This window comes from Oreochromis niloticus, linkage group LG18 (genome assembly GCF_001858045.2).
Source record: "Oreochromis niloticus isolate F11D_XX linkage group LG18, O_niloticus_UMD_NMBU, whole genome shotgun sequence".
Classification (NCBI taxonomy): Eukaryota; Metazoa; Chordata; class Actinopteri; order Cichliformes; family Cichlidae; genus Oreochromis; species Oreochromis niloticus.
Genome location: NC_031982.2, coordinates 4,549,846 through 4,572,832, shown reverse-complemented (window position 1 = coordinate 4,572,832; position 22,987 = coordinate 4,549,846). Strand labels below are relative to the sequence as shown.

Below are 22,987 nucleotides of genomic sequence, written 5' to 3'. Positions count from 1 at the left end.
AACTGCTTTAAGTCATACAGAATAGATATCAGAGCCTTAAACAGGCTGACTTCTGCTAAATGGGTCAAACTGGGCAGAAAGTCTACAAACACATAACATCCTTATAGAATATGATGTAACACTATAGATCAACTTAGCCCAGAATATATAAAGCATATAAACAATTACAGCAATATGATGCAACAAACACAGCAGTGCTACTAATCCAAAATACTCAAAGCTTCATAGAACTGAAACAAACATTTATTTTTAGCTCCATCCTGCTGCTGATACATACTTTAGGTTTCTGAATATTAAACTTGTTGCTGCCTTTCATAGTGTGTAACTTGAAGGCCCTGAGTACTTTCTCCCACACTGAAAACACTGGGATGATAACATTATTTGAACATTACCTAATAAGACTGATTCAGGACAGACAATTAGTTATGTTAAACTTTCCTAGCAGTCCTTCACAAACAGGGAACAGTCTGTCTATTCTCTCCATCTGTCAGCTGCTGCTGGCTCTTCCTCCTCCTCTTCCTCACACACTGCTGAGTTTGTCCTGGTGGATCATCAGGGGTGCAAAGCCTCACAGATGATGTGCAGCAGTGGGTCCCTCAGTCTGTCCTCACTCTGGACACTTGCAGTTGTCACACATGGAAATCAAATGTGTGATAAGCTGCAGGATTCAAACACAAGTGTAACTTATAAATACATGTTCATACTTTTATTCCACAATCAGAGAGAAAGAAACAGAGAGAGAGTGCAGGACAGACAGACAGGTGACAGTCTCAGGTGTACACACTGCTACAAAACAGCACAAGAGAAGGAGGATTTAGTGTTTGTGTTATTACGAGTGCTAAACAAGAAGAGTTCCAGATGGTCCAGTGGACACATGTGTGACTCCTGTGATTAAAGCATCTTTCTTTCAGCTTAACGAGTGAACCGTCAGCTCGTTCAAACACACGTTAAAGTCCGTTTGGCTCGACACCACCGAACAGAGGCAGCAATATAACATAGCTAACATTAACAGTGCAGTGAATCCTGCTTGTGCCGTCATATTCAGGACTGCAAACCGAGCAGCATCACTGACTTTCAGCTTGTTGTGTTTGTGGATATATGACTGACTTTAATTACGCATAAAATCATCACACTCTGTAAGATTAAGGTCGACTATATATATATTTAGAAGTAGAGGCTTTAAAACCAAGTTACCGCTGAAAGTACAAACATCACTAATGTCACATAACTTTGCCGACATGTGGCCAACAGTAATGTTTTAATGTTCTTAAACATTCGCACATAAATAAGTGACATAATATTCAGTACTTACTTTTGACAGTTCACTCTTCGGCCGCTCCCTATGGGCTCAAAATGTGGTCATAAATATTTTGTACTTGTAAATCAGTTTTGTATGTGTAAAAAGAATTTGTGTGTGCGTAAAAAAGATTTGCATGTGTAAAAAAGATTTGTATGTGTAAAAAAGATTTGTGTGTGTGTAAAAAAGATTTGTATGTGTAAAAAGAATTTGTGCGTGCGTAAAAAAGATTTGCATGTGTAAAAAAGATTTGTGTGTGGACTTAGCCAAAACCCCCCCTGCAAGTTACAAGTACGAATTTTGACCCTATTTTTCTTCCTGTCATCTGATTGGTCAATGTCATGTCAATCACAAATGTAACAATCCAATCAGAGAACAGATGGGTTTGGCTGTCGGAGGGGCACTTTTTTAAACTGCAGGTCCTTGAAGGGAATAAATACCCTTTTACATGCCAGCCCAGCGTTTTCCTTCATCACCACGAAGGAAAACAGTCTGTGGTCGTTCGAGTTTGGTGATTTTTGTGTCACAGGTCTACGTGCTTTATACAGGGACTTCCACAGCCTTTTCAACAGCGCTGCGGACCGCGGGGGGGGGGCAGTGTTTTGGAAATGACAGTCTTCATTACAAAGCTTTCTTCGTTATGAATTAGCATACATGTTTTTATTGAACATTTGAAGAACTAGCAAAAAAACCAGAAACTGTTGTAGAGGACATAAAGTCAGAGATAGAAACGACAAGGAGCAGGTGCATCTAGTACAGGTAGAGCTGCTGCAAAAACCCACAGAGCTCAGCAGCCAGCGCAACAAATTCTGGATCCTTTGCTTTTAGTTAGCAGTTAGCATTAGCAGCACATCCTGCATCCGATGTGAAAGGACCTTTATGCTGCGCACTGTGGCTCACAGCAATGGTCCCGAGTCAGCCCTGACTTTGTGTTAAACTAATCCTAAAGTAATAATGGTATTTCTAACCACTGACATACCACAACTTTATCCTTTCAACAGCTGCTGAAAGTAAGGGGACCTAGCTGCTATCGGATATTTATATAGAGATCCTCCAGCTTCAAACTGTATTACCCTTCAAGGACCTGCAGTTCAAAAAAGTGCCCCTCCGACAGCCAAACCCATCTGTTCTCTGATTGGATTGTTACATTTGTGATTGACATGACATTGACCAATCAGATGACAGGAAGAAAAATAGGGTCAAAATTCGTACTTGTAACTTGCAGGGGGGTTTTTGGCTAAGTCCACACACAAATCTTTTTTACACATACAAATCTTTGTTACACACGCACAAATTCTTTTTACACATACAAATCTTTTTTACACATACAAATCTTTTTTACGCACGCACAAATTCTTTTTACACATACAAATCCTGATTTACAAGTACAAAATATTTATGACCACATTTTGAGCCCATAGCTCCCTTCTGCCGTATTTTGCGGCAAAATCATCCACACCCACCGCCGCGCTACGGATTGTGGGATATATGGGGCCACGAAGCGTGCACCGGACCACGCTTGATATTTGGGGAAATCGACGGCGCATTTGGAGTATGCATTTGAAGTACACTTTGAATTGGGACAGCCGTCGTCGCGTGGCGGTGACGTAATCGCACTTGAAATGCGTACTTCAAGCGTGCAGACCCTGAATTGGGACACAGCCTGTGAGACACCTCGACCGCCTTGCTACTCTGAACCCTGCTTTAATAGCGCCATCTGTAAGGACAATGGGTGAAGTACAGCTGTGAATGCTGGCCTGGTAAAGGGCCACCTGGCCTCTTGCTCAGATAATGTGGAGAATAATAAACAAGGAAACTAAGACAGATGTATTCATTTGAACTTATTCACACCTGAAAAACAACAAGCTCTGTCCAGAACAGCCTGTCCCCGTGTTATCTTTAATGAACATCATATGTAGTGTTGATCATATTAAATATCCTTCCTCCTTCCAGGGTTTGAGGGCCGTCATCAATGAGTGTGGCAGCAGTGCTTGAAGAAACGGCAGCAGCTGCATTGAGAGATCTTGACATGCCTTGTATGGCAGTGAGCCTCTTCTGCCTGAAAGCTATGGCCACAAACAGTCTGCAGGTTACATCTACAGGTGTCCTCCAGGAACAACAGGTAGGTTATTTTAGTTTGACAAAGTGAACTGGTCATGTCCTAATCAGTCATGGTTTGAAAGATTTAGGCAGGATCTCTGACATGTATGAAAGGACCTGTGTTCATAATGACCAACCTCCAAAAATCACCAAAGTTGTGCTGTTTCACAAATTTTGAGCCGGCATGTTGAACTTCTCTGAGAAGTCAGACATGCTCAAGCATAACGTTGAACTACCAAAACTAATTATTCTGTTCAGAAACGCATGTAAATAACTGTAATGTGGCATCTTAATAAAGAGCTTGTACCTTTTCTGAGGAAGCTCTCACTCAATTGCAGGACTGTTTTGCCCTCACACAGTGGAGTGTCTTTGAACATGATGACCCAGAGACTCACACAATAGCAGTGCTGGGTTACATCAAGCACTGCATGGACACTGTCACCACGGGTCAGGGTCTACCCCAACTGTAAACCCTGGATGACAAGTAAGGTTCAGGCATTGTTAAAGGCACACAACTCTGCATACAAATCTGGGGACCAGGACATGTACAGCAGAGCAAGAGCAGACCTTAAAAAAGGCAGAGGACTATTCACCTCTCTGATAACAACTCCAGAAAGGTATGGGAGGGCCTGAAACACGTCACCAATGGCAATGAGACAAATATAGATAATATGGATGTCTCATTAGCAGAGGAACTTAACCACTTCTTTGCCCACTTGGAGAAAACTGCAGTCACCCCCACCATGCACACCGCCTGCCCACAGCCTCCTCTGAGCACAGCCTCTACACATTTAGCCTCCAAGAACACCAGCTTTGCAATGTGTTCAGAGCAGTAAATCAGAGGGAAGCTGCTGGCCCTGACAGAATACCTGGTAGAGTGCTCAAAGCCTGCGCCAACCAGCTGGCTCCTGTGTTCACCAGACTATTCAACCTCTCCCTGACACATGCCTCTGTCCCTCACTCACTGCCTGAAGTCAGCAACAATAGTCCCAGTCCCCAGGTCCACCACCATCAGTGGCCTCAGCGACTCCAGTGGTTGCAAAGTGCTTAGAGAAGCTGGTCTTAAAACACATAAAGGACTGCCTCCCACCCAGCTCGACCCCCACCCGTTTGCCTACAAGGCAAACAGGTCCACAGAGGATGCAATTTCCACCGCCCTCCACTCCGCTCTGCATCACCTGGAGAATCCTGGGACATCAGTAAGGATGCTCTTCATTGATTTCAGCTCGGCCTTCAATGCCATCATCCCAGACATTCTTATAGACAAGCTGGTAAACTTGGACTCCCCCCCCCCACACACACACACATACACACATGTGCATGGATCAGAAACTTCCTCCCAGACCGTTCACAATCAGTCAAGGTTGGCAACCAGAGATCATCCACCCTGTCACTCAGCACTGGCTCACCACAGGGATGTGTGCTGAGTCCACTCCTATACACCATCTACACCAGTGACTGCATCCCCACACACCCCTGCAACATCATCATCAAATTTGAGATGAGGTCCAGCAGCTGTCAGAATGGTGTGACTACAATAACCTCACCCTAAACACCAAGAAAACAAAGGAAGTGGTCATGGACTTACGCAAAACAAGAACTGATCCCCCTCCCCTCTCCATAAAAGGTGACTATGTGGAGAGGGCGTCCTCCTTTAAGTTCCTCGGCACCCACATATCCGAGGACCTATCCTGGTCCACAAACACATCAGCCCTAGTGAAGAAAGCCCAGCACCGCCTCCATTTCCTGAGGGTCCTGAGATGGAACAGGCTGCAGACTGACCTCCTAGTGTCCTTCTACCGTGCCACTATAGAGAGTGTGCTGGTGCACGCCATCCCTGTGTGGTACGTTGGTTGCACAACAGCTGACGAGACTACAGACGGTCATCAGAACTGCAGAGAAGGTGATCGGCTGTCCACTGTCCTCCCTGGACTTAATTGCCAGCTCAAGGTGTCTCTCCAGAGCCAGGACAATTATAAAGGACCACCTCCATCCTAACCACCACCTCTTCAACATCCTGCCCTCTGGAAAAAGGCTCAGATCCATCAGGTGCAAAACCAACAGCTTCTTCCGGTGGGCTGTCAGAACTCTTAATGCAAACTAAGAGTGTGAACACACTTCTCCAACACATCCACTCTGACGCTGCTATTGATCAACTATGTGCAATATCTCAGTCTTTCCATGTTCTGTGCTAATTTTTGGCTCATGTGCAATATTTTGGTCTCAGTGGAATTACCATCCCCACCCTAAATGACCATAGCCCCTCCACCTTTATTTATTTATTTATTATATTACATAACTGCCCTTGTATACAGCCCCACAATGTTTCTGTTTCAATGTGTCTGCACATACACCATGTATATAGTTTCACTCACATATATGTATACATACATATTGCTTTTTATTCTTTTTATTTTTTTTCCCTCGTTGTATATTGTTTTCTCTTCTTTACTTTTGCAACTTTGTCGTCCAGCTACCCAATTTCACTGTGCAAGAAACTGCACAATGACAGTGAAAAGCTCGAAGTCTCTAAGCAAACAAACTGTAAACAACATACTGATGGATCAATCATTGCAATTAACAAACCATATTAATTCAGGGCAGTGATCTAAAACACACACACACACACATATATGTTTATATATACATATATATACATAAAATAATGATTTTTTTTAATTGCTGTTGTGCTTTTTTGTTATCCGTAAACTCCTCATCTTGGTAACAACTTCAAATGCCTCCCTGAGGTCACAGAACACACCCGCCCTTACACACTTTCAGTAAATGCTAGTGGGTAAACAGTAACAGTGCACTGAACACACTGTCATGGTAAAGAAACCAACAGTTTGAGGTGATCTGAGCTTTGTGCCGTTACCCTGCTGGAAGCAGCCAGTCTGCCCCAGGGCAGCTGTGGCTACAACCGTAGCTTGCCTCCACCAGTGTATGAATGTGAGCGTGAATGAATAATGGCATTGTAAAGCGCTTTGGGTTCCTTGAAAAGCGCTATATAAATCCAATCCATTATTATTATTATTATTATTACTGTGGTCAGCACCAGCAGCTAGCAGGCCTTGGTGTTTAAATGATGATCAGTCAGCTGGGGACTGAAGTGTGAGAAGACAATGTGCCCCAACCCATTATACCACCACAACCAGCAGCCTGAACTGTTGACACGAGACAGGATGGATCCATGCTTGTTCACACCAAATTCTGACCAGAACATCTGAATGTTGCAGTAGAAATCAAAACTCATTAGACCAGAAAACGTTTTTCCAATCTTATATTTCCCAGGTTTGTTGAGTCTGTAGCCTCAGTTCTGGTCTTAGCTGTGAGTGGTAACGCTTGGAGGGATCGTCTATTGCTAAGGCAGCTGCTGAAGTGTAGTAGTTATTTGACTTGCTGTTGCCTTCCTATCACCTCAAAGCAGTCAGGCAATAACAATGACACGTTTATTTCATTTCATTACATGACAGCTCAAAAAAACCTTTGTAGGTTTAGTCAGTTTGAGATAAAGATTTCCTAACCTTACATTTTCTAAGTTACAGAAGCTTTGGTAACCTTATTGATGTGCTTATCTGCTCCTTTTCATCCAATTTTTTAGCAAGGTATTTTTGGCCACAGAAATATGGCTCACTACATATTTTCTCTTTTTTTCTGACCTTTACCTGTAAATTGTTACAGATACATGGTTGTTAGGAAAATCCTAATATATGAGCAGTTTGTGAAATAGTCACACAGCCTGTCTGGCACCAAAAACTGTGCAGTGTTCAAAGTCACCCTTCTCCTTCATGCCTGTATGTCTAAATGCGCGCAGTTCCTGCCATGCTGCAATATAATTAACTGGATATTTGCATTAATCAGGAGTCGATGCGTTGATGTTTTATAGCCGGAGGGTATTTTCATAGAAGTTGCCCAATAAATCAAGAAGCTCCACTAAAAACACATCAGTTTAGTAAAAAATGAAACATTTGAGTCAATGCACCCTGTACACCGTCTCATTCTTTTACCCTGTTAAGGTTTATGTAATGGTCCTTCTTCAAAGTACTTTTTTAAAATCCTAATGTGTAATGATGACAGAACAGTTTGGGACAACAGACTGGTTAATTAAAGAGGATGAAAGCCTCGACTCATCGTCACCACCTCCTGTCTATTATAGTGGAGTCTTTTCAGACATGAAGCACTAGTAATTCACTGTCTTTAGGGGGAAAAACTCTGTCATAGACATGAATTAATTAAAGATTATATTTTGTGACCCAAATGAAGACAAAAGACAAATTTACTTCATTAGTTACACTTTGCTAGTACCAGCTTGAATCTTCTTTTGCCTTCAGAACTGCTTAAATTCTTCGAGACACAGAGGCTCGCAGTGTGAAATAATACAGGGCTCTAGAGTGCAACCAATTTGGTCGCAAATGTGACCAAATTTTTCAGTGGTGCGACTAAAAGAAAATATTTGGTTGCACCGGTGCGACCAACTGTTCGGGTAGCAAAAAAAAAAAAAAAAAATCTCTGCAACTCTCCGTGTGGTCAACAACAGACACACATTATGCCCCTATTGTGGACTAAACCAATCAGAGATAGTCAGGGGCGGGACCTCTCTGATTGGCCGTGGTCCAGTTGAAAGTGCAGGTGGATAGAGAGAGGTGAGTAGCTTGAATAAAGCGATATCGATTCATTAAATCCTGAATTGACTTTTAAATATAACTGTGTTTTGCCAGAAACGCCAGACTCTCAGGTTAAAGCTCACAAAACTATTTCAACAACCACCAAACTGTAAATGAGAGCAGGTACATGGATTCCACACAAAGACGTAAACACAGAGCGGACCCGACACATCAGAATCAGCTTTGTGTTTCTCGGCTTTCTCACCCCACGGCCCGAACACGGACACGCCGTCGGAGCTCACCGATTCTGATGCGTCGGGTCCGCGCTGTGTTTACGTCTTTTTTGCGCTGATTCTGAGCTGCAGGTTTTGTGTCTGTCCAACCAAAATTCACCGAGCCAGCAGCAAAAGAAGCAGCAAACTACGCTTCACATTTGATCAATGTCGTCATGAATTCCCTCTGACTTTTGCTGTTTTGCTTCCACCACGATAAAAATCACACTTCATGCACAGCTCCCTCTCTCCCTCTCTCTCTCTCTGTACTTCAAGAACAGTTTCCCGTCTCAAATCTGTTTTCTGCATTATTCATTCGCTTATTACCCCAAAGTCTACCGCTGTTTGCAGCGCTGTCGGCCGCTGTCTGTGGTTTTTTTTATAACTTAAATGACCTCGGACAAGAAAGCCTAATTTCTGCTGTTCAATACTGAAGAAATTTAAACTTCTTAAAATTATGCAAAATTGCAGAATATTTTTAAGGTTATCTGCTATAAAAAGCCAGACCAGGAAAATCTGCTTCATGTTTTTCTGTTTTATTCTCAGTTACTTTGACACAAAGGCATCTGCTGTGATGTTCACACCTCTGATGAAGTCTCACATGTATCAGTGCTGATAAATGATCAGAATTATAATATTTCTGACTGTCTGAGGCTAAATTGAATCGAATCAGGACTTTGAGAACCGGAATCGAATGGATTATAGAAATCAGTGATGATACCCAGCCCTAGTGAGCAGCCCAGGCCCAACAGAAGTGGATGTAGCTGTGGGTAATAAGAAAAGATGAAAAGAACTATTGATAACTTTTGTGTTAAGTTAAGGCCTGATCCGTCTGAAATTCATAGCCAGCTCTGACACGGTGCCATCAATCTTTGAATGCTGAAAAAACAGCAGTGTATCCAGAAAACACATTATATGCTTCAATAAATGCACTGCCCAAGTGTCCCCTCTCCCCACTGCCTTTCAGCAGCAGGCAGCAGCAAACAGGTCGTCAGAGGAGCCAAGATGATGATTAAGTTTAACATTTTCTACAATGTTGACAAAGCACTTTAAGCACAAGTTTGTTAGTTAATAATTTAGAAATGAATATTGTCTGTATGGACTTCCCCCCCAAAGAAAGTGCACATGCAAAACTGCGGTGTTAAGCGATGCAGTTGAAAAATTTGAGTGCGCCTAACTTTTGTGCCGGTACGCCTAAATTTTTAAAGTTAGGCGCACCGGTGCACCCATGTCAAAAAGTTAGTCTAGAGCCCTGAAATAACTCTACTCAGATCTGTCAAACCAAAAGTAACGAGCCTGTTTTGAAAAAGTGCAGAAATTTGTTTAAAAACGTACGGAGTAAAACTAAAACGTTGTCAGAAAAATACAGTACAGATGCCTGAGAACTCTCCTTAAGTACATGACAAAGTATTTGTTCCCTCCCACCTCTGCAGTCCATGATGATGTTTCATATACATCACATTAAAATATGAATATTGCTCATTATAAAAAAAGACAGACAGACACCGACAGGAAGAACTGTGATGAAGACATCTTTTATTGGAGAGTTATGACATCACCGCTAAGCAGTATTTCAGCACAGACGTCCTCACCGTCTGTGGTTTACTTCTAACAGTCTCTAAATAGATTCAGCATTTGAGCTGCTAGATGTTTATCTGTATGCACAGTTTTGTGCTTTTTTTTAAACTCGTGTTTATATCCCAGCTGCTGTTCTTCCACTCCTTTTCCTCAGCTCTCCTTTTTATTTGCCCCTTACTGTCAGATCCTTCCCCCCCTGTTTTCTACTTGTATTTGCTCCCCTCCAGTGCACTGCATAATTGCTCTATTCCACTTCCCCCCCCTCATCCTCATCAGCAGCACACGCTTCAAATTCCTTCTCGGGTAAGAGGCCATATTCATTGAGAAAAGCCTCAACATCCGTTGCAAAGAACTCTTCATTGAAGTGTTTGGTCACAGCCAGGAAGTTACCCAGTAACTCACCAGCCTTGTACACCAACAGGGTAGGAAGAACCTGGAAGAACAGCAACAAAACTCCAAATGAGCTTGTAGTCATTATAATTGGAAGTGCTAGGTGTAACTCCCAGCCACAGGAATATTTCCTGGACAAGAAACCTTTAAAAGAATGTTTTCAGTATAGGGAACAGGATCGAAATAAGAACCCAGGGAAATCCCTAGTTTTCTTGGAAAAGAAATACAGGGATTGAGTTGTCCCCTTGTCCTCATTTTTATAGATCAAGGCCAGAGTAACCCAAGCTTGTTCATTAAGGTATTTGTCACATAGATATAAAATAAGCTCATAGATTAAGCGGGTGTTAACCACAGGGTGCTTAGTTTATGTAAAAATGTAGTTTGTTGTTGTTTTGGTTTACGTGCTGAAATTTTTTATGTGTGTTTATGTGTAGACTTGTATATAGTTAAACACGTGTGGATCATATAATGTCAAATTCTGAATATTGATTTGTAAATAAGGAACAGAACAAGTGTAAACTTTTCAAGCACACACACTGTGTAGACATATACATGAAAACTAGATGGGTTTTTGGTTTTTTTCTTCTTTTCTCTTATTTCTTATTTCAGTTATATTTGCATGTTCAAAATAAAATTCTATCTATACCCAAAACAAAATTTTGTACTACACGTTCTGGAGCTGAAAGTGTATTTAAAAGTCTAATTCTTCATCAGTAAGCCAACAGTGCACTAACCTCAGAGGAGAAGCGTTCAGCAGCACCAGTGGCCACGGCATCAATACGACAAAATTTAACACTGGGGTATTCAGTAGCCAAACAGTCCAGGCATGAGTTCAGCTCTTCACAGCCTGACAAAGCACAGAGAAGCCACAACCTTTAGCAAACAACACTGTGTCCAGTACATGGCTGTTTGGGGAACATCTATTTATTGTTCAGGTAAACTGAAGTTTGAATTTTCGTGTTGAGACAACACTTGAATATGCACCCCCCTCAAACACCTGACCTTTGACACCATGCTGGTAGATGTGGACCACCACCAGGGTCAACCGGTGTTCCTTCTCTATGACTTCAAGGAATGCTTCTCCGCTCTCAAGTTCATGGACTGATTCAAACTTGGGACCAAAGCTCAGGCGCTCGTGCATTTCCTGCATACACTGTTTTCTGTAGCGTTTTAGGCAGCGTTCGTCCTCATCTTGGATCAACTCATACTCCTGAACACTCATCTACAGTTGAGAAAACATATGTTACTGCTGCACTTGTCTTTACACTTGCATGCCTTTCTGTGTCATTAGTATGATTCTATTGTTCCAGATGTTTCCATTCACCTTTCTGTTGAGTCTCTCCTTGTCATCATCTCGAGGACTGGACATTTGTCTGAGCAGCTCTCTCTTGTTCTGAGGGACGGTCTGATCCACACTGTCCAACTTAAACCTTCGCCAGTCATTAATGACACCTTTGGGACCTGGAGACACACAAACAAGTGTAACAAAGCCACGTGTTTTCATGAATGCAAAACGCCACGGGTCATCGACCATGAGTCAAAACAGCATCGAAGGCAATAATACCCTGAATCCACTGAGTTTTGCATCCAGTTGTAATGGACTATTGCATCTTTGTGACGTCTCTGACCTGTGTGATTGGCGGGCACTTCGTCCTCTTCTTGAGTAGTGGCAGACATCCTTCGGGAAGCCTGCGACACACAGAGTAGATAACAGTGTTTTTGCTACTTGAACAATATTTTCTTTAGCTTAAATAAGCTTGTGTAATTTTGGCTTGATGTCACAACTAATCGACATCGTGACAGCTCCACATCTGAATATCTGCAGCATGATTCATGCATTTAGGCACACAGTTGTCACAAACATTTAGTTTAAACTAGGCTGAAGTTTACTTATCAGATTAAGATGAGATTACCAGGAGTCTGACACTCACACTTAGGACAGCTTATATAGATATATGTGACTGAGATATGACATCATTTGTGAGGTAAAACCAATAAAATTTAATGAAAGCTAAACAAGACAATGAAGTTTTATTTTATTTATTATTTATAATAAATATTATTTATATATTTATTTTATTGGTATGACCCTGAAAATGCAAAATCCTCTTGTGACCGTTTTTACAATGGGAAAGATTTTTTTTCCTACTTAACTATGATCTAAATGCCAACATTGTAACTGATTAAAAAGAAGCTGATGGACTCACCATGATTGTGTTATTTATCTGTTTTATGGATCATTACTCAAACATTTGTGTATGCTTTTCAAAAACACAAAAACGTTGGAGTTCTTTCTGTACTCCCAGTACAAAGCCATTTGTTACATTACGTAACTTGTAATTAACAACACTGCATCTTTCAAATGTCCACATGTCTGTATAAATCCCAATTTGAATAAGGAGGACATACACGATGTCTTTCTTTTAGTAACATATTCAAGTATCACCACAGAGCTGACAGCAAAGTTTAAACAAAACAGCCACAGAAAAATGACCTGGCTACATTGATGTTGCTGGGTGGGATGAGCTTCACTGTCACAATCTTACACCTGCTTGTAAAAAATTATAAAAGACTGTGCATATCATTGCTCTCCAAAAGTTTTGCCATTGCTCTAATGTTTATCTTATTTTGCCTCCCACATGAACTGAGACCAGGCAATTGTGCATAAAAAGACATGCTGGAAAATGTTGTATTTATTTCTTTATTTGCTATCCATCCGTCAACTGTGATCACTAAATATTCCAGATATATTGCTTCATACAGCAGTACATGTCACACTGAAAGCTGCTGAGACAGCTGGGCGGTCGATGACAACAGAGTACTAAGCAAAGCTACGTCAGTCATATAACTGATGAAGCCCATTAGGCTGAGGCAGCTCATTCGTTCAGGTTGTCAAAGCTTTCATTTCTTCCTTCACTGGTTTTAATGAACTCACATTCAGTTAAAGAAGTGAACTTTAACTCTAGAGTGCGATGCTTTTTAACATGACATGGCTTGAAAAGTAAGTAAGAAAACACATAAGAATGGATTTAACAAAATGAAGAAATGCAGAAGCATACCTAAACAGATTTATATGCAACAATATGTTTGTGGAACACCAAACAAACACAAAGTAACTGAGTGTTAACCACATCAGTCTGTGTCAAAGGCTAGACTTACAACAGCAGCCTTAACAATCACTGTTTTCAATGCAAAAATAAATATTTGCACCAATGCATGCTTTCTAAAGGAATAAATGACCAGCTCTTACCTTTGTCTGTTGAGTAAGAACTGGTTTTAAAAGCCAGTCAGTCAATCTTGTGATTCACTGATAGTGTGAGATCTGGCTGAGAGCGAGGAGTGCAGGCTTAGAAAAGGGTGGAGCTAGAGCAGAGGGAATAAGCTTAATCTTCACAGTCGTCATAATCATTGTCACCATAATGTTGTGTTGTTTAATATGATTAGGTGCAATACCTGGCTCAGTGTTATGGACTGAGGAGGCCAAAGTGAACACAGCATTTTTTACATGTTTTACATGTGGAAAACAAAACAAGTAGTGGTCTGTTGCTTTGGTTACTGAGTGAAATATGGTCATTATCTAGCCAATGAGTTTATTTCTTCAGTTTACTTTTTATGGTTTGTTTTGGACATCGCAATTTAACTGTGGCAGTGTGTGCTCCACTTATGTTTTATTTTAGTATCTAGAAGCCTGGAACACAAAATGTTAAAATAGAAACTTTTTTTAATACAGAGAAAACCTCAGCAATCAGACAACAACCAGACAACCCCCTTTGAGTAAGCACTTGGCAAGAGCGGAAAGGAAAAACTCCTTTTCAACAGGAAGAAACCTCCGGAACCGGGCTCAGGGAGGGGCGGGGCCATCTGCCGCAACTGGTTCTGGGTGGTGGAGGGAAGACAGGGTAGAAGACACAGTGTAGAAGAGAGCCAGAGATTAATGATAAGTAATGATCAAATCCAGACTGGTGTATAAACAGATGGTGAGTGAAAAAGGTGAGTGAAGAAGAAATAGTCAGTGCAGCCTTTGTTAGAGCATTATCTCTGGGATGCCGGGGGTGAAAACCCCCCCATGGACAAGGACGCCGGTCAGAGAGTAGGGCACAGAGAGTTTGTTCCATCGATACTTGAATCAATACAGCAGTAGTAGTACAGCTATACTCAGCGTATGGTAGGGTGAGCAACCGTCCTCTTTTCCCCGGACATGTCCTCTTTTCACGTTCTGTCCGGGGGGATTTTCGAGATTGATAAAAATGTCCGGGTTTTCCTATATTTGGACAGAGGACGCACGTGTGTGACGTCATCCCCAAACTGCTGCTTTGTGAGCGCTTGTTCTGCGCTCACAGACCGGACAGACAGCGCGCAGCAACGCGCCTAATGATGCTTAAAAGATCCCAAAGCGCAAGTGCATCATTCAGACGAACTGCAAAAGAAATTTCCCTCGTACCGACCATAGCGGGACTGGCCATCGGGCATACCGGGCATTGGTGATTTTTTGTTTTTATGGGCCGATGGGGTTTTTTGTAACGGCATGAACAATGAAAGGTGGTGGATTGGCCATATGCTGGCCGATGTGTAAGAATAACTCAGTTGTTTGGTGGTGGCTATGGCGGAGCTTCCACAGAGGCCAGCAGGAGGAGGAGAGACCCGAGGCGGCCACCAGTCCGAGTGTCAGGTGAACTGAACTTCAGGTAAGAAGTTATGACCTGCAGTCTATCTGGGTCAGATATAAACCAAGTTTAGGTGGAGTTTATTTTCGTTGTGCTGACTTTTTACAGTCAGTTACAATAACTCTTACTGTGTACTAGCTAGCATGACGGAGTTTCTACACAGTTGGGTGGGTGCTGTGATGTTACTGATGGTGAACTTTACTTTATTCATAAGGTTAGTTAGTAGAGTTGCCAACCGTCCCGTAAAAAACTGAATCGTCCCGTATTCAGAGAAAATATTACAGGTTTCGTGTTGAGCTGAGAAGAAACACAGTTTGTCCCGAACTTCAGCTAGAATGAAAAAAGACACAAAGCTGGAGTTATTCTGTCGTTACGCTGCAGCTGCCTCTTCTTCTCTCATTCTCTCCCCTCTCTCTCCTGTTGCTACTTCAATCATGAAACTGATCAATGATCAGCTGATCGGCTTTTCTCTCTTGTTTATTTATCGCCCACTTTGCGCCAGAAAGAGGAAACCAGCGGATGTCGCGCTAAACAACAGCAGCACGTTTAAGCTTGATCAGCTGTTGTTAGAATTTATTTAATATTAATTTCTAGTATCAGCTGATGTTTGCTGGAGCCACAGCTGTAAAGCTGCTGGTCATGATGTCGGTTTGGTTATCTGGTGAGAGGGAAACATGCAGATGAAACCAGGAGATGTCCTTACTGAATCATCAGAGCTGAACAGGTGATGGAGAAACAGGTTTACCTTTTAGGTGACATGAATGAGTTGAAGTTATGAACTGTTTCTGAGAGACAAATAACACCAGGATCCTTTTCTAAGTAGCGGACAGCTGGTAACTGTGCAGGGGCGGGTCTAGCAAAGTGTTGCCAGGGGGCCAGGTAGGGCATTAACAGGGAAAGGGGGGCACAAGGAAATACTTTTCTTTCTTATTCTCATTTAAAATATCTCGCTTTTATTAAACAATTATCTGAATCTTACAACCAAAGTTTTCATCTGATGTAAAATGTATAGAAATCATACATATACCAACAAGACAGTGCACATCACTGTCACAACAGCGTTTGTTTTCATTCAAAGGCTTTAAGGATTTCCCTATAATACCTGGTGGGCCGGTCTCTAGTCAAAATGCCCGGGCCAATTTTATGTTTCTTTAAGCAAGTTCTTCATGACTGAGACAAGTGTCCTCTTTTTTGGAAATCAAAATATGGTCACCCTAGTGTATGGGGGTGTAAATGTGTGGTTCTAAATAACAAGAAAACAGAGGGGAGGATAACAATTATTACATGACAAATATAACCATCATTACTCGTCAGCATCATACGCCAATAATCAATTACACCATAAATAATCAACTAAATGCTCTGGCTGACTGAAATCTCACAGTGCCATTTTAAACAGGACGCTCAACAGTTCTGGGTCTTTTTTTGTTACGTACGAAATGTTTTGAGTTTTGAGTCAAAGGTCTTGACTGCAAACAGGCCAGAAGCCCTGCTGCTGTAATAGTTGTACATCTGAATTCTGTCAAGGTGGAAAACGTTTGGTTGTCTACAAAAGATACTTCTTTGAAATCTATCTCGTATCATCAGTGCAACTGGACTAAGGCTACGTTCACACTGCAGGCGAAAGCGCATCAAATCCGATTTTTTCGCCCCTATGTGACCCATATCCGATCATGGTCTGACAGTGTGAACGGCACAAATCCGATATTTTCAAATCCGATCTGGGTCACTTTCGTATGTGGTACTGAATCCGATATGTATCCGATGTTTTAGAAAGCGACTGCTGTGTGAACGGTCAAGTCGCATTAAATCCGTCTTTTACGTCACTGACACAACACAGATGCCAATTATCAGCGCCGGAGAAGCGCCCGATAGGACATCGCGAACGATTTCCTACCATCCAGTGAAACTGTTGGGAAGACAACGTTGGAGAAATGTGAACATTTTATTTGTACTGTATAATCTGCAGATTCTGACAGAAATCTGCAACTATCCTTAGAAGCACCGCTCCTCTAAAACAGCAAAAAGGATCATTATTAGGTCATCTACATTATTATGTAAATAACAAAATAACTTAAAGCAAAAATCTGGAAACGTAAAGTCCGAAGTCTTTATATTAAGGGCCATCAGTCAAACAATATTGTTTGCTCTGGGTCTAAACAGAGCGCGTTGTGTGTGACGTCTTCTTTTGCGCATGCGGGCCGCTTTGAGCGTTCACACTAGAGCGCGTTTGCTGTCGCATTTTATTTGTAGTGTGAACAAGCAGACAAAAAAATCAGATTTGATCAAAAAATCGGAATTGAGCATTAAGACCTGCAGTGTGAACGTAGCCTAAAGGTCCCGGCAGCTCTACTCACCTACTGTGAGCTGTGTATCAGAAGTCAAGCCATTCTTTTCCATTCCACACACTTCAGTAAGTGAAATTGAAAAAATGCTCTCTCTTGCAAATTTTCTGTGCCACTGTTGAAAGCTGAACCTGCTTCTCATCTTTGTGGTTGTCACCGGTGTTTTGCCCTGCCCAATGCTACATCCAACCCAAGGGTAGGGCACTCCAGATTTTAGATCTCGCCCTGTGTCAACACACCTGAATCAAATGATTAATTTATTACCAGGTCTCTGGAGAACTTCAAGACACGTTAAGGAGGTCATTTAGCCATTTGAATCAGCTGTGTTGGATCAGGGACACGTCTAAACCCTGCAGGACACAGGCCCTTGAAGCCTGGAGTTCAACACCTGTGGAATAGAGGTTATTTATTTAAAAAACGATGACAAAACGTGCCGTCCCTGGGTGGGCTCGAACCACCAACCTTTCGGTTAACAGCCGAACGCGCTAACCGATTGCGCCACAGAGACACACCAGTCCATGAGCCCTTCAAGGAAAAAAAAGGCGTATATTTTGATGTAAAAAATCTTGTCTTTTTCTTAGTCCGCTAACTTTTCCGTTTACAATGATGAACACATAAAGTATTGTTGGACATACATGCAGCAATAAACAATGCCACCAGCTCCTACTGGACCCTCAACTAAAATTAGTTTTTCCCTGCTTCCAGTCGCCCGGCTAGCTCAGTCGGTAGAGCATGAGACTCTTAATCTCAGGGTCGTGGGTTCGAGCCCCACGTTGGGCGCACAGCTTTTGTGTTTCGTCTTTCCATAAAGCAAAAAAAGGCCATAAATATTTAGCCGTTTTAAACCTTTTGCACATTGGGAAAGTGGCAGAAAGTTTTTAATTTAAAAAACAAAAAACAGAACACCTAAGCAGTTAACCACTGCTTCCGGAACCTTTCGCGTGGTAGGCGAACGTAATAACCTCTACATTACGGAGACGCTGGTGTCGATGTCAAGTTAAATGACCGAAACACCAGTTTAGTAGACCGTCGGTCAACTTCCACCTGCGTTGGTGGTATAGTGGTTAGCATAGCTGCCTTCCAAGCAGTTGACCCGGGTTCGATTCCCGGCCAACGCAAGCTTTTCGTGAACGATTTCCTCCCCCAAGGACGGCATTTTACAACCAAATGTAAATCTACTGTTCTACAGGCAAAGAAAAGATCACCCCAAATATGGCTCTTTAGCTTTGACCTTTTTCCCTTTCTTCCTACAAAGATCTTATCAAATTATTTTCTCTTTTTAAGAAATGTTTAAAAAAAACACAACGCTGTTTTAACGGGTTTAGGGCTAAAATGGGTATGTGTATGGTGTGACCTGGCTTAATGTATGCTCAATAATTCAGGCCAATAAATCCCCAGAAACTCAATTCTATTCATCTGTACACGGTTTGACACGCACACACACGCACACACACGCACACATATATATATTTGTGTTGTCAAACTGTGTTGCACTTTCCGGGAATCTAACACTCGGATTAATGCGCCTAAAAAAGCGAAGCCGGAAATGAGCGCAGTTAGTCCTCTTGTTTTTCTAACACGCTCTCTGAGCTGCCGCGAACCAATCGCATCGCTCGTTTCCATGATGTGGAGGAAGTGTACAGAGTGCAGGTAATAGTCACACGACTGCTACATATGTCTGCGTAGAAGCAGTAGTTAAAACTGATCTGAATTGTTTGGATGCCTTTTCATTGTAGGTAGTTAGAGCAGCCTTGGTGCTGCTGTCAGGTTGATGCTGTAAGTTGTTAGAGCCACTTGTCGTTTGCTAGGCTACAATGCTATCACCATCTGTGGACAATCTGAGCTGCTGGGAGTGAATTGTTGGAGAAAGAGAGTTCAGGTACTTTTTTATTCGTGTTCACGTGTTTATGTCTTCCTTTAGTGTTAAGTAGTCGTTAAGACCGTTATTGCACAAGTGTCTTTAAGTCCTGCTTGGCAGCTGCTTGCTGGTCATCACGGGAAACTGCCATGCCAGGGTCAATAACTTCATATGAGTCAGAATTCAGCTCTCTCATTGGTTTGAGATGTCACTGATGATCTCGTGGTTTTGTTTACCAGCCGGTTAAACCATGAAGACCAGTAAGTCGTATAAGCTCGTGCTGCACAAGAAAGGTTTCGGTGGAAGCGGTGAGTAGAGACTCTTCTCCGTGTTTGTTTCTCTGCAAAGATTTGATTGCTTTTTCAAATGAACTTATCCTCCGAACAGACGACGAGTTGGTTGTCAACCCAAAAGTTTTCCCTCAAGTCACTTTGGGGAATATAATTGAGATTGCACATCCCACCGATGAATACAGGTGAGATTATGTAAGATTGCTGTATTTTTATAGGATTAAGCATTTGCCATTGAAACTATAATGTGGCCTTGTCCCTTTTGAAATATTCCCAGTCCCCTCCTGCTGCAGGTGAAGAGCCTAAAAGAGGACCTACAGAAAGGTAATCTTAGGTAGCAGCGTGTTTGTGGTGTTTAAACCTTTCATTTATTCTTTATAAGATAAAACCTGATAGCTTATTCCTGCAATACACAATATGATTGACTTTTGTTTATGTAGTCATTTCCCTTCTGGTCTCAAACCAGGGAAACAGCTATTTCACCTCCGCTCCCTTGAAGCCAGCTTTTCTCTGTTTTTGGGCTGAGTGGGACTCACAGCCAGAGCTGTGTGCCCGAGGGTGCCGTCTGATATCCCCGCTCACTCACACGTGTAGAGGCAGGATTTGAATGTTTGGACCAGTCTGAAGCCTGAGCTTTACCACCTTTTTAGGGTTTTTGTGCTGTGTTTAAAAACAGCACTGTAAATGAAAATGTATTTCCAGGGCTCCTTTGGCCCTCATGTCAGCTTTCATTCTTGCTGGCATTGTGTGTTTATGTATCTTTCAACAGTGCCTGTTGTCACTGAGTTCCAGTTCTCTCTGGTATTAGAGATGCATGGCTTTTGTACAATAAATCGAATAAATCCCAAGTCTTTGAAACAGCTTTGAAGTGTGCTTGGAGTCCTTGTCATGTTAGTGTATGAACCCACGAGCAGTCAGTTTCAGTCCATAATGGATTGGTCGACCTTCTTGCTGAGACTGTTGATTTTCGCACCTGGTAAACATCAGTGTTTAACTGGGTGCAGTGCACCTGGTATTAAAAGCTTTTCCAGCTTTTGTCTGGACATAATCACAAAGATGCTGGTGGCTGGTGGACACACCCATCCAGAGTTACCTTCTTCCTGTCACCTACAGTTCAGCGTTTGTGCTCCCTGGATGTTTTTCCAGGCCTCAGTAATGACTTCTTGGCAACTGCTCTTCCCTTCAAGCTTTGTTTGTTCAGTCATCTGCTTGTAGACATTCTGGAGACCTTGTCAGACTCTGAACCAGTTATCTCTACCTGAAGGTCAGCTTCATTACAGCTGTAGTGCATGAAATCTTGAGGCACCTGACCTCTGCTTTCCTTTCCTGCCTCTTCCTTGGTGCATTTTGTAAGTGCACAGTCTCTGCAGCTGACTCCAAAGCATACTTGACCACACTGTGAGAACACTTAAAGACCACAAAGTGCTTTCATGTGGACTCTGTAACTATGTAATGTAACTATTTTCTGCTTTTGCCTTTATATTCTTACTTTATTGTACTCAGGCTTTAGTGTTTTAATATTTAACTGTCATTGTTTGGCATGTTTTTAAGGACTCGAATGTTATTGGCAGAAAGATCATCAACATGGGTAAAATGATAGCTCTGCCTTACAATCTAATGAAATTCAGAGGATGAACATGTTGTCGTTACACAGAGACGATCAGTGTGGACCAGACTGTAGCACAGGCCTTCAAGCTGCGTGCATACCAGGATGTCATCGTTAACATCGTCGACCCTAAGGTACGTTCGCTCTGAGTGCTCCTCGGCTCCTCGGCTCCTCCAACTGTGACTGGGACACAGTGTCTGTTTTTTCCTGTCAGGACGTAACGCTGGACCTGGTGGAGCTGACGTTCAAGGACCAGTACATCGGCAGAGGAGACATGTGGAGACTGAAGAAAAGCCTGGTGGGCCATGTGAACATCAGGTCCATTTGAATGCTGCATGGGGTGTAGTATTTAAGTTTGCTGTTCTTTGGTTCCTTCCAGGTGAGCACATGTGCTTACGTGTCCCAGAAGGTTGAGTTTGCAGGAATCAGGTACATAAATAAGATGACTTCACAGCTGTGTTTATAAGGGTTAACCAAAAGGATGAGTCATTTTAGTGTTAGTGACATTTACACATTGAGTCTTCTTTGTTCACGATGGTAAATGAAGTGATCGCAGAGTTTTTCATACTTAAGATGTGTTTGAATCTTCAGAGCTCAGGCCAGTGAACTGTGGGTGAAAGGAGAGAAGGTGACCTGTGGCTACATCAGTGAAGACTCCAGGGTAAGTGGAGGAAGAAGATGCTGATGCAGCGATCTGTCAGTACCTCAGCTAAGGATTACCCTAACCCAAGAAAGACCCTGTTACATTGTTTTCATTCACTCAACAGTGTCAAAATGTTCCAAAGACGTTAACATTTCATTGTAATAACTAAGAATATCAATAAAATAAAGTTCTCACTGAAAGGTTTGAGCTAATTCAGGCCGTCCCCGGTCCTCCACCTCCTGCATCATTACTTTACTGACTAAAGGGCTAAAAGTGTAGAAAGTAAATTCAGTGTGTTTTCAGTGTTTTTCCAGACTGTGGTAGGTTGCTGCATACTTTTATCCTTGTACTGAATAGGACAGATTACACCTGAACTCAGACTTGAGAATGAACAAGCAACAAATGTTGTGTTGGTAACTTGATTTGCTTTTTTCCATTGGATATAAAAATTCGTCCTCTGGTATGGAGGAAAATGATGTGTGCCACAAACGTGTTCTCCACCCATGCTTCCTACTGTGACACAGGTGGTGTTCAGATCCACGTCTGCCATGGTTTACATCTTTATCCAGATGAGCTGTGAGATGTGGGACTTTGACATCTATGGTAAGATTATTTGATGTTTTTGTTTTTAAGGCGAGCTTTTCATGCCGTGTCTGATCCGAGTCTTTTCTCTTAGGGGATCTCTACTTTGAAAAGGCTGTCAATGGTTTTCTGTCTGACCTTTTCACTAAGTGGAAGGTTTGTGCTTTTCTTTGTTTGCATGCCCTGTTTTTATTAGCGCCCTGCTGTTTCCTCTCAGTGACCATATGAATGATTCCCCACGCTCCTGATGTCATGACTACCTAACATGTTTAATCCCAAACCAGGAGAAGAACTGCAGCCACGAGGTGACGGTTGTACTGTTCTCACGTACGTTCTACAACGCCAAAACATTAGGTCAGTGTGAGCTATGTGAAATGTTGTCAGTCTTGTTGCACTGTTGGAGATTTCTCTTTTTTTCCTGACTGCTTAAAGTGAATATATAAAGTAACTGCTCATGCAGGCTGCTGTGGTGGGGAAGCCCTCATTCTCTTGTTATACGTGTTCCTCCAGGTGTTTGTTTTTCTGTGTAAGCATAACACAAGAACATTTGCTTTAACATGTGATGTGTGTTTGCTGGTAAACATAAATCTGTGCTGAAAGAGCGCAATGTCTTATTTTCCTCAGAGGAATTTCCAGAGATTCTTAGAGGCTCCATCAGACAAGACCACGAGGGACGCTTCTATGAAGACTTCTACAGGTAAGAATCCCAACACGTGTGGCTGTCAACAAAAGGGCGGCCTGTGAGTCTGATTCTAATC

At 42.2% G+C, this 22,987-nt stretch overlaps 2 protein-coding genes, 1 long non-coding RNA gene and 3 other non-coding genes across 20 annotated transcripts in view; 4 read left to right on the top strand and 2 right to left on the bottom strand.

Annotated features, from left to right (window-relative positions):
- Positions 1-2,976: 2,976 nt before the first annotated feature.
- LOC112842966 (uncharacterized) lies at positions 2,977-4,935 on the top strand. The gene is made up of 2 exons (XR_003215054.1): positions 2,977-3,419; positions 3,736-4,935. It is a non-coding gene; the product is annotated as an uncharacterized LOC112842966 (long non-coding RNA).
- Positions 4,936-9,789: 4,854 nt separating this feature from the next.
- On the bottom strand, positions 9,790-17,435 carry pdca (phosducin a). Its single transcript, XM_003459171.5, has 7 exons — positions 17,263-17,435; positions 13,492-13,604; positions 11,870-11,930; positions 11,566-11,702; positions 11,244-11,463; positions 10,976-11,088; positions 9,790-10,284 (listed from the first exon to the last, which is right to left on the bottom strand). The coding sequence occupies exons 3-7, from the start codon at positions 11,916-11,918 to the stop codon at positions 10,096-10,098; spliced, it is 708 nt and encodes a 235-aa protein (XP_003459219.1). The 5' UTR covers positions 11,919-11,930; positions 13,492-13,604; positions 17,263-17,435; the 3' UTR covers positions 9,790-10,095.
- Positions 17,436-17,684: 249 nt separating this feature from the next.
- trnan-guu (transfer RNA asparagine (anticodon GUU)) lies at positions 17,685-17,758 on the bottom strand. The gene has a single exon. It is a non-coding gene; the product is annotated as a tRNA-Asn (tRNA).
- Positions 17,759-17,957: 199 nt separating this feature from the next.
- trnak-cuu (transfer RNA lysine (anticodon CUU)) lies at positions 17,958-18,030 on the top strand. The gene has a single exon. It is a non-coding gene; the product is annotated as a tRNA-Lys (tRNA).
- Positions 18,031-18,296: 266 nt separating this feature from the next.
- trnag-ucc (transfer RNA glycine (anticodon UCC)) lies at positions 18,297-18,368 on the top strand. The gene has a single exon. It is a non-coding gene; the product is annotated as a tRNA-Gly (tRNA).
- Positions 18,369-18,761: 393 nt separating this feature from the next.
- The window catches only part of depdc5 (DEP domain containing 5, GATOR1 subcomplex subunit), a 25,862-nt gene continuing 21,636 nt past the window's right edge, over positions 18,762-22,987 (top strand). For 6 of the 15 annotated variants that reach the window (XM_005464520.4, XM_005464519.4, XM_005464523.4 and 3 more), the window contains exons 1-12: positions 18,868-19,129; positions 19,348-19,416; positions 19,496-19,583; positions 19,676-19,722; positions 21,053-21,138; positions 21,219-21,302; positions 21,384-21,433; positions 21,596-21,665; positions 22,172-22,250; positions 22,324-22,385; positions 22,514-22,583; positions 22,854-22,926. In XM_005464520.4, coding sequence (XP_005464577.1) covers positions 19,359-19,416; positions 19,496-19,583; positions 19,676-19,722; positions 21,053-21,138; positions 21,219-21,302; positions 21,384-21,433; positions 21,596-21,665; positions 22,172-22,250; positions 22,324-22,385; positions 22,514-22,583; positions 22,854-22,926 — 767 coding nt within the window. In that variant the 5' untranslated portion in view covers positions 18,868-19,129; positions 19,348-19,358. Of the gene's footprint in view, positions 19,130-19,347; positions 19,417-19,495; positions 19,584-19,675; positions 19,723-20,465; positions 20,663-21,052; positions 21,139-21,218; positions 21,303-21,383; positions 21,434-21,595; positions 21,666-22,171; positions 22,251-22,323; positions 22,386-22,513; positions 22,584-22,853; positions 22,927-22,987 lie in introns of those variants that run through there. The other 9 variants (XR_268005.3, XM_005464525.4, XM_005464527.4 and 6 more) reach the window with 7 other exon arrangements.

Coding starts and splice junctions, on each gene's coding strand:
- pdca (XM_003459171.5), bottom strand. CDS start 11,918: ATGTCTGCCACTACTCAAGAAGAGGACGAAGTGCCCGCCAATCACACA. Junction 11,089..11,243: donor CTACCAGCATGGTGTCAAAG/GTCAGGTGTTTG, acceptor GTGCTTTGTCAG/GCTGTGAAGAGCTGAACTCA. Junction 10,285..10,975: donor CTGAACGCTTCTCCTCTGAG/GTTAGTGCACTG, acceptor CTGTTCTTCCAG/GTTCTTCCTACCCTGTTGGT.